This window comes from Austrofundulus limnaeus, unplaced genomic scaffold (genome assembly GCF_001266775.1).
Source record: "Austrofundulus limnaeus strain Quisiro unplaced genomic scaffold, Austrofundulus_limnaeus-1.0 Scaffold23, whole genome shotgun sequence".
NCBI lineage: Eukaryota > Metazoa > Chordata > Actinopteri > Cyprinodontiformes > Rivulidae > Austrofundulus > Austrofundulus limnaeus.
In genome coordinates this window covers 3,062,573-3,073,777 of record NW_013952425.1, presented here as the reverse complement: position 1 = coordinate 3,073,777, position 11,205 = coordinate 3,062,573, and the positions used below count along the sequence as shown (strand labels likewise).

General features: G+C 39.0%; 1 protein-coding gene across 1 annotated transcript in view; it reads right to left on the bottom strand.

Annotated features, from left to right (window-relative positions):
• LOC106514873 (sodium/potassium/calcium exchanger 2) overlaps nucleotides 1-11,205 on the bottom strand; it is a gene marked incomplete at its 5' end in the record, with an annotated part of 57,130 nt that overhangs the window by 32,442 nt on the left and 13,483 nt on the right. Inside the window, 1 exon segment of the mRNA XM_014004397.1 lies at nucleotides 3,472-3,580. Coding sequence (XP_013859851.1) covers nucleotides 3,472-3,580 — 109 coding nt within the window.

The following is an 11,205-nucleotide window of genomic DNA, read 5'->3' as shown; positions in this document are numbered from 1 at the left end:
GATCAGTACCACAGACATCAATCAAATCATCCTATTATTTATTTTCTTCACATTTTTAGATAATAAATGTAGGAATGGTATCAATCCTAAAATCAAACTTTAGAAAAAGGCAGCAAAGAAACATTTCTCTGATGGACCTAAACTCACACAGAAAACAAACCCTCACCCTACAAATCTTCTGATTTAACTCAAATTTAGCAGCTTTTTGTAGTCAACCCTAAAAAAAGGTGATGAAATGAGGCTGTGATTGCACCATGTAAAATAAATAAATAAATAAATAAATAAATAAACAAATAAATAAACGAGTACTTCAGTTATCATTGGCCACAGAAAATGGACTGTACTTGTATAGCACCTTTCTACCCAACCAGGACACTCGAAGCGCTTCACACTACAAACTGTGTCCTTATTTACCCAGTCACACAGCACTCTTTTAGGTCTCTACAAAGCTAACATGTACAATTATCTATGGAGACTTATCAGTGCCAATCACATTCATACACTGATGGGATACACATCAGAGGCATTGGGGTTAAGTATCTTGCCCAAGGACACAACAACTGAGACAGCTGGACGGGGGATCGAATCGGTGACCTTCCAGTTCCAGGATGACTCCCCTAACCACTCTGCCACAGCTGCCCCACGCAAAATTAAACAAGAGTGCAGTGAACCGGAGCACAGATCAGACCGTGGAGGAGAAAGTGAGAAATAGTAGTTAAAAAGTTAAGGCCATGTCTGAATYTTTTTTTAATCTGACATTTTTCTGCCATACAAATTCAGGTTTAAAGGTGGCCTATGTATGGGCCAGCACCACATAAACCAAACCACAACCAGGCTAGTTGTGGCATTGGCAGATCTGGACCACATAAACCAAGCTACAACTGGGCCATTTGTGTCATTGACATATTTGGGCCACTTAAACCAAACTACATCTGGGCCAGTTGTGGCATTAACAGATTTAGACCACATAACTCAAACTACAACCAGACTAGTTGTAGCATTGAAAAATTTTGGCCACATAAACCAAACTACAACCGAGCCAGTTGTAGCATTGATAGATTTGGACCACATAATTCAAACCACAACCACATTAGCTGTAGCATTGAAAGATTTGGACCACTTAAACCAAACTACAACTGGGCCAGTCGTAGCATTGACAGATTTGGGCCTCATAAACCAAACTACAACTGGGCCAGTTGTGGCATTGACAGATTTGGACCACCTAAACCAAATAACATCTAGATCAGTTGTGGCATTAACAGAGTTGGTCCACATAAACCAAACCACACTCAKTCCAGTTGTGGTAACAGGTTTGGACCACATAAATCAAACCATAGTCAGGCCAGTTGTGGCAATAAAAGTTTTGGACCACATAAACCAATGCCATCTTAAAACAGTGCCACCATTACCAGACCTGGCCCACATCTGGTTGACAAACCACTTGCCATCCAAGTTAGCCAAAAGTGCAAGCTGGACAACAGATCTGACAAACCACACAGAGACACAAACACCGTGCCACTAACTAACCAACCCCACTCTGAAAGTCTAACAAGATGACAAAAACCACTTACAAGCTCTGGCCAACAACCTCAGCCTTTCCAACAACTTATTTTGAGAGATGCAGATTAAAAATGTATGGAAGGAGTCCTGCTGGCTCCYCACAGCCACGCTGAACTACTCTTAACGACTAAGAGCAACTAAGGACAACTGGAACAGACTCCATCTTGACGAGGCATCCAGTTTTCTCTCTCGGTGCTGTGAGCTAATTAACAAATACCAAATGAGTAAAATATGCCTAACACACTTCTAGAGACATCATCCTCACACTTTACTGGGCTCTTAAAATACTTTAGCAATTAGAAAAAAAAGTACCAAATATCAGTTTCATCCATTCACTGCAGGCAAATCTTTGCAGAGTCTTTCAACATGGAAATGTCTTAATAATATATTCAAATGAAGCCTTTAGGTGTTGCTTTTGTTCTCTCCAGTAATTTATTCAGTCTTCACGTCACGTCGCACTGTACTTGTTGTTTCAGTGCATTCATTTCTAGTCACTAGTTTGCCAAAAGGACCATCAGTCAGATCTGGTACATTTTGTTCTCCATTCATACTGAATTTATCCGTTTCAATGTTTAAATCTGCAAGTATTCATCGACACACAGGCATTTTGTTTAAACTTTAATTTTAGGCTTCTTTAAAGTGACTTTAACAAAAAATAATATATATTTAAAGTGCCTGTGACATGCCTATCCATCCAATACAATAAGTTAAAGAAAACAACTTTATATTTAAGAAACTTGACATAATACACATCGTTTTACTCATTTTGTCACATAACTGTTATATCTTCTTTTGAATTTGGCTCAGCCAAAACAAAGCAGGAAGTGACATCAAAGGGGAACTTTAAGAAAAGGAACTCTGGTCTTTGTTTATTGAAACAATATTATTTGAACTCTGACAATTTTTCATCTYTCTCTGAAATTAACTCAAAATAATCTAAAGAAGCATCAGATTTTTTCCTTACAGTTTGTGATGTTAGACATTGCAGCAATGCGCTGTTCACATTTAGACATTCCCCTATGACATCATTTCCTGTTACTTCACATGAAAATATCTCAACRACTGTTCATCTTAGCRGGATGAATTTTTACTTGCAATATGTTATTAATGTTATCTTTCCAAAAATACATTCATATTTATTACAAAAATTTGATGCCACAGACACTTTAAGGTCTTGTACACAGATATCAATAATCCTTAAATACTTCATGTGCTTAAATTGAGGCAAGATTTTTAGCACGTTTATGTCCTGAGCGAATTACAGCAATTTACTTTATGAATTATTTCTAACAATCATATTAAAATAAAAGGAGTGAAATAATTTCTTATATTATCCTGTAGTGAGTAAACATTTTCTTTTCCAAATCTAAATTGGGGCACTCCAAGGACAGATTTCACAGACTCCTGCTACCTATTTGTTTCCCATAAACATAAAATCGGTGTAATTTATCGTCATCTTCCCAGGATGAGGCTGAGAATTTAGATGACACAGCACCCCCCCCCACCCCACCCCCAACAAATTACCATATTCATCACAGCTGCTTTACATTTCCTTCAGCTGAGCTAATAGGCCATCATCTTGAATTAAAAGAAAATGATCTCCTACCTCAGCTGAGCAGAGGACCAGCTTTGACTCATACACAATTATTAAAAGTGGCATAAATCAGCTTTAGCGTACAACACGAGGGATAGTTTCTTCATAAAAAGTAGCATTTGGAATTGGTGCTATTTGGCGTGAGTTGCCGTGTAGTTGAGGGGCTTATAAGTTTCTGTTTCTGAGTCACTGAAAGGAGATTAAGGTAACGCCGAGAGAAAATGACAAGACGTAAGACACGTTCCAAGCTTGCTCAGCCTGAAAATGTTCATTTATGCACAGTAGATAGAATTTAAAGGCCTTGAAGTTCGTCTTACCTTCACTCAACGGGTCCAGCGTGTGAATCATCAGCTGAAAAATGCTGTTCCTCATCAGGCTGTTGTGCAGGGAAGCCGAACTACCCCCCCTCTGAAGGCGAGGCCTGGCCTACGAGAGAGGACACAAAGCTTCAGTCAGACAAGTTTTTTGTTTTAACAGATGCTCCTAAGACCAAAATACAACCATGTATTATAACTTGGCAAAGGACATTGTCAGTTAACAAATACAGACTGATTCAAAATTTGCAGGACACCCTTTTATTTTGATCCAAAATGGCGGCTTTCAAGATGGCGGCCATGATCTGGACATAGCCTAAAAGATAGACTGTGAGGGTACCAAGTGTAAAATATTTTTTAAAAAAATTACGTTAAAAAATGTCACTATGACATTTTTATTATTTAGCACACTTCAAGTCTTAAAAAATTTCCACTAAAATTTTATTGTTGATTAGCTCACTGTTCTTACATTTTGCTATTAAATGTTAAATGACATGTCTAAATGTTAAATCCTGAATCTAGATGTTCACATTTAAATGTTTCAGAATGGATTGCAGCCTTTGCCATTGGTGCTCGGCTTTTGTTATGACATCATCATCCTGCGACAAAAGCAATCACTAATGCTGCTAACACTGCTAATGCTGCTAATGCTGCTAACGCTTCCCTAAAAGACCTCAAACTTGCAGTTACGACCGGTGTCCGAGTTGCAAATCAAACTGCTGGACGACAGGTATTTTTGCATTAGCAGTGTTAGCAGTGTTAGCAGCATTAGCTGCGTTAGCGGTTGCTTTTGTCTCATGGTGATGACGTCATCAACAAAAGCCTTACACCAACAGGAAAGGCTGCATTCCATTCCAAAATTCTTAAACATAAGTTTTRTCATGGATCCACAACATTTAAGATATAATTTTTACATTTGGAGTTAGAATTTAATATTTTCACAATACATTTATAATTTAAATTGAACATTTAGTAGAAATTAACAGTGAGCTAAAATATAAAATGTTAGTGAAATTTTTTTAACTAGCATTTTACACTCCGAACGTGAGCTACACAATGAACGTCACAGTGACATTTTTTTTTACATTTGGCTCTCCAAATCCTCCCCCTTAACATGCTGGGTTATTCAGATATATAATTTTGTCCTGATACTTTTACTCACCTTRCGTGTATCTAAAAAATACTATATACATGCTGCTTACATAATATGAAATATTACTATAATAATAGWTGTGGTATAAAATTATTGATTTTACTCATTACAAAAAAGTCAATTATTCTGTTTAAAATCAAAGTCGCATTTTTAGCTGGTGAGAAAAAATGTTTTAAAATTTTGGTTTTTATTGTAAAAAGAAGTAAAACTGGACACCAACTYGTTTTAATTTTATATTAAATCTGAATTACTGCAGCTTCTTTTTTTGTAAGCACACTGTATTTAATTTTCATTTTAAGGAAAGGTCATTAGACGTGTGTATCCTTTCCTTGTTGTGCATTAACATCACTTTTAGTCACAGACTGAAGTTTCTGCATCGTTTGCTCCTCGTGAATACTCTGTGACCTTGGTGATGCGTCTCGTTAATCTTCTTTTCTGTTAAACCCCTAAGCGGAACCTGCAACCCAGTAAAAAAAAATAAAAAAATCATGCAGCTTCTTAAAAATATAAGCCCCGTCAGTCGAGACAGGCGCACTTTTTTGAAGCTTCCTTCTTCCGTTGGAGCCCCTTTCCAAGGTCACCCCACCCAACCTCCCTGGCCTGGCAGCTGAGGCTGAACTGTGGAAAAAAAAGTCAGGTGTTGTTGCAGGTGACAGCTGTTGGGGAGCGCGTCCACCTTTGGTTGCTCACAGGTGATGCGTAGGCGCCGGAGGTGTCATGTACTAATTCACAAGTCTATATGGGTGAGAGCAGGAGGTGAAGAATACAGTGTAGACCCTTAGGGGGGTGGGGGTTTCTGCTGCTTGGTTTCATTCTGCACGAAAGCTTTTAAAGGTCTATACGATCTTAAAAGTGAAACACACGTTTGTCATTTTCATGCTGCAACTAAAAAGGGGCTTCGGAAAACAGACGGCGACGCTTTCTGCGCCAAAAGAAGGCTGAGGGTCAGAAATGGCGGAGCGCACGTCTCRGTGACAGTGTGGTGGGAGAAACTCGCCAACGTCGACAGGAAGAAGAAAATGGGGACAAACACAGAAACGGACGGCAAAAGTGTCAATCAGTCGAAACCTACCGATAACTTGCCATCATCCTCAGGCGCCCCGGGACTYGCCTTCTCATCCAACACAAAGAGAAGAGGAAGTAAAAGGAGGGGAAGAAGAGAAAGAGAAAACAAGACATACATGTGAAGCATGCCACACGCAGACAAGACTAAAAATAAAAAAAAATAAAGACAATAGAGAAAGACATTACAGCACAGAAACGGTGATAACTGTGATGTGAGTGGACCAGACTCCAGGGACAGATTCCTCCTCACTGCTGAGCAGAATTCAGTTGTGTGTTTACATTTTTTTTGACATTTTTTCCAAACCGCCACTTCAAATGGTCGTTTAGATCAAGCATGTTGACTTATACCAGGATTTTTGGTGTTGCTTAATTCTCGAAAGACTTATTCGTTTATTCAAAAATAATCGCAACGTAATTTAATTTCTTGTGGACATACAGTACAAAACAAAGTTGTCAAAACTCCTCTAATTTTTTTAATATTTTGCTTCCAAGGAAGCCAGGCCTGTCTGTAACCTTCTAAAGTGGTTCTGATCAATAATTCTTCAGGCTTTTTCAAGGATCTCTTCAAAGTGTTGCTTTTTCACTTTTGGCTGCTTTTTCCCCTCCACTCATTTTCTGTCCAGTCCATGTCTGACCTTGGCAGCGTGTTGTTCAGTTTGTGTTCAAGATTAGGAAAAGAGGACAAGTGGAGCACAAAAGAAGTGTCGGGACTAAAAAGCCGTCTACAGCAGATTAACTGTAACTGAGGGTCTTGGCTTTGGGAAATAGAGAAAAAAAACCCAAAGATGATGTCATCTTTCAGTAGACCATCAACTGTATGTCAAGTCTTGAACCGTTAGCTCTGTAAATTACCTTGCTGATGTTAAAATAGTTAATCTCTAGTCTCTTTCAGTTGTATTGTTGACATTATTTATAGTTATTGATAAATGGTCACATTTTCTGTTATTTTGCACTTAAAAACACAAATTGTGTTCAGTAGAAGGTAATGGGCAAAATATTTTATACTATTGCGTTGTTTTATATTGTAGTTTCTTAATAGAAAACATTTTTATTTGCCTAAATTCATTGTCCTGTGTATTATCATAACCAACTAATACAAAATTATACCATGGGACATGATATTACAAGTAAAAAGTATTGGTATCTGTATCGTATTGACAAAACTAGCCCTGTGTTTTGGTTTTAGATCAAGTATTGACCACCTTTAGTTTCTGAACGGAGCGAGGTGGCCAGTGGGGGGTTGATGCCAATCCACCCCAATGCACCTTTGGGCCACAAACCAAAATAATAACAGAGCCAAAAGGTACACTGGCTTATACTGTATCAATAATGTGATATGATCTGAGGGACCACGTGGTCATGGGATTAAACAACAACCAGCAGATTGAACCCCACCAACACGAGGAGAACTCCACACAGAAAGACCCCAGGCCCAACCCAAGGCTTGAACCCCGGACCTTTTTGCTACGAGGCAACAGTGCTAACCACTAATCCGTAGTGTTGCAAACACGCTGCTTGATTCAGCTTTAAAATAACTGCACAAAAGRGTGAAGCAGCATGTCTTTCATCTAACTTTTAACAAAGAAAGGAAACAAGTTTGTTGTGCCAGTTTTTCCCGTGTTAACTTTGCCGCAGCGAACGTGTCCCATCACGCCAAAGAGACTCTTGTCTTTTAACACTCACTCCATTATCTGCCATCGTCTCAGCAGGCCTTTTTTTTGGCACGTACAACATTGTAACAGTTTATTTTTGAAACAAAAGACTTTTACCAACTGCCTGACTGAAGCACGCTCACTTCATCTTCAAAAAGAAGGGTGGTGGGGGGGAGGGGTGCGAAACAACAGCCGCTCAAGGCCTCCATTTCCAAATGCAAAGGAACAAAAACACAAAGCTTTTTGTTCAGATCTTAGAATACCGAGGCCATTGTTTCACTGCCTACACGGTTTCAGAGAGAAATGTGTAGAATGTGGAAGTACTGATAAGATCCCCCATTTGCCAAATAAAATTCAGAAAATAATTCAGTTTGATGTTGTGTTTTAAAAAAAAATGAAGGGCAAAAGCACAAATTACAAAAGGTCGACTCAGTGATTCATTTGCATGCTAAATAACTGGATCACAGTGAATACCAAATCCTTTTGCTAACAGCACAGAAAGTGTGGGGCGCCAGCGTGTTCTTCCAGTGTAAACGTCTGAGTGTGCCCATTTCATCCTGTTAAAACTTCTGATGGTGTGGTTCATTCCTGTTTATTCAGAACTTAATGTGGTGCTGACCAGTTTATCTGGTGAAAACTTCTGACTCCAGTTTATCTGGTGAAAACTTCTGACTCCAGTTTATCTGGTGAAAACGTCTGACTCCAGTTTATCTGGTGAAAACTTTTGACGGTGTTGTTGACTCTGACTTATCTAGTGAAAACTTTTGACAGTGTTGTTGACTCTGACTTATCTAGTGAAAATCTTTGACGCTGTTGTTGACTCTGACTTATCTAGTGAAAATCTTTGACGCTGTTGTTGACTCTGACTTATCTAGTGAAAACTTTTGACAGTGTTGTTGACTCTGACTTTTCTAGTGAAAATCTTTGACGCTGTTGTTGACTCTGACTTATCTAGTGAAAAATATTGATGATTTTGCTGAAAACTTTATTAAATGTCGATGGCTTTGGTTTATCTTGTGAAAACTTTGGAGGATGTTTCTTACTCTGGAGTGGAAAAAAGAGTAAAATAATCCGTTTGTAGTGTACTTTGGTAATTATGCCTCAATTTTACACTTTAGATTAATTCCACGGAAACCAAAAAAAAATCTTTTTCCTTAATAAATGTATGTTAAGAAATAAATCAGCACTGCAGTCACTCAGACTGTTAGTTCCTACTTCATWTCACTGTTTCTGTTTAACAGCTCATAATTTACCGTGCATCAGCTTCGCCTCTGCAGGTTAATAACAGAAATGAGAGGGCTGAAATAAATCATTTGCTCAAAAATTAGGCAGAAGTTGAGCTAATCCCAAGATTTTCCACACAGCTTTTCAACCATAACCTCTTTCCTGCATTTCATATCTTCGGGTTAATTCCCCGCACACTCTGGTATGATTATTCCGTTTGGCTCCCTAACACCCGGCTCAACGGCACGTCGGGAGGTTTAGGATAGAGCAGGTGAATATATCAGATTGAAATTATGCCATGAGTTCCTCATTAAACCCGAGTTAAATATTATGACTAATAATCACACAGGGAGATTAGCATGTTCTCTGGAGTTTTTTTTTTTTTTTCATGTTCTCTAATGCCACCCAGCTCTTACGTAATGTCACGTCAGGATCTTTCTTGGAAGCAGATCAGCTGAGGCAGATATATTTTTCTTTGCTTCGGTGTGTGAGATTCTGGGCTGATGAAAAATGTTGAAATCAGGGCTGAAATTCCAGACTTTGGAACAGTTTAAGTGTATCAAATCAAACTGCTCTTTTTTTTTTTGTGGGGGTCTCTCGTTTGCATTTTTCATGCTGACAAAAAATCTAAAATCTTGCTCACAGAAGCCAGGCTGCCTGTCAGAAAGTGAAAAGCCACCCGCAGAGATTTGTCCGTCTAGATCAGTGAGCAGCAGCAGCTCTCCCTTCTCCCTTTTCGCTTGAAAACAATAATGATGATCTTTAAAGAACGAGGGAGGGGGAAAAAAAGATGCACAACAAGTCAAAAAGCCACCCACTCACTAATTAGTAACCCCCTTCATTTTTTCGAACAAGCAGAACTAATTACAGGAGCTGCCACCAGACTGATTTCCCACAAGACGACGCTTCCCAGGACTGAGCCACGAATGCTCCATCTTTCCTCCCCTCTCCCATCAACCAATTAGGCTCATGCTTTGACATGAACTGTATATATTTGTATATAAAACAATGGAAAAAAAACGCTGTGTCATTTTGATCAGAACAGGTAATAGAACAAAACTGGGTTGGATCGGGCAAAAGTTGTTTTGTTTTGACACAAAAAAGCACAATGAGTTATTCTCTGCGTTAAACATCATTGATTGGATGAATAAAAGACCCGTTTATGAGAATTAAGTGGAAATTCGTCACTCATTTATATTTTCATCCAAAAGATTGAAGCATTTCTGATTTCTTCAGTCCATCTGCACAAATCAGCCTTTTCAGTCCTACTCTTTTCTTATTATTTCTCCCAATTATGGTTGTATTTGTGCAGTTTAGCCTCCCACAGTGACACAGCTGTGCAGTGTTGTTTTTAGTAAATGTTATTCAGACAGGAATAAAAAGAGGATTTATGGAAGCTATATTTAGCTGCAGATTAGGACACATTTTTTTGTTGCCGTGGGTAAATTTCCATCAGCAGGACCACGTTCAGGCAATGAACTAAGTGTAAGAAGTTAAAATAGAACGTGTCCATCATTGTAAAAGTGATATATGTGGATATTTCTTGAAGGTCACATAATAAAAATATATTAAGAAAGCAATCATCCTCATCGTCTTGACCACTAAATTTTTCTGCTGCCTTGATAAAAAAAGGCAAAATACTATTTTGAATGACAGTCGTGGAGGTCTGCAGAGGAAACTCCCTTCCTGTGTTTCACGTCGCCAGTGGACATTTAATACAGACGGATGAGAAATTCCTCTCGGGTCACCTTGGTGGGTTTGAGACGCGGCTGCATCATTTGCCCGTCTGTCACGGTTTGACGTGAAAAAGCCTGAACTGTCGCGGCTGAAAAGAGAGGCTTTCATGTGGTGAACTGAGGCCAGGAGCTTTTTTCTAACCAGACTGATTGCAATCACTTTCATTTCAAGAGTTTACTGTCTTCAGAGTTGCTTTAAAACCCTCAGCAGTCGGGACRTCAGGTGTGTCGACAGACGGGAGAKCTTCACACGTCGCCGCCCCGGAYTTTGTAAATTACGGGTATTACRTAAACCTGACTTAACGTTCAGCTGCTTGCAGGTTAACGAGGCCGATGGTGAGGGTCGTTACACCCCTCCAGCCAAAGAAGAAGACTACAAAAAGGCCACATTAGTCTTTTTTTTTAAGTCGTGACAGGTTGTGTGTGTCGTTCAGTCAGATAGGGATCTCGGTGCCCTTCACGTGATGCTTTTACAGTGCAGTTACATTATCCTGATTCGACTTCACTTTTTAAAAATAGCTTCAGATCGATAAAGCATTTGGTTTCTCGCAAGCCTGTGCATTTCACCTTCAGGCTCCACCTTTAGGGAAAAAAAACTGTGCAAGAACTGCTTTCCCTTCTTGGATTCTTGCACCCGAAATCTTGCAAGTCTTTGTTTATCTTGCACTTCAAACTTAAACAAGTAAAACATTGATCTTGTTACCCAAAGCTCCAAACAATCAGCTCAGCTAATAGCTCCTTAATGAAGAAAAGTTCTGAAATGAAGCAGAGCAGTTGGTCCCAAACATTTCAGCTTTCAACCCACAAAATAAAACTTGTGTTGTCCTGATGCATCTCAGTAATCCAGGTAAAAAATCAAAAAGAAAAAAATTGTATAGGTCTTCTGGACGGGTTCTTCTCTAATGAA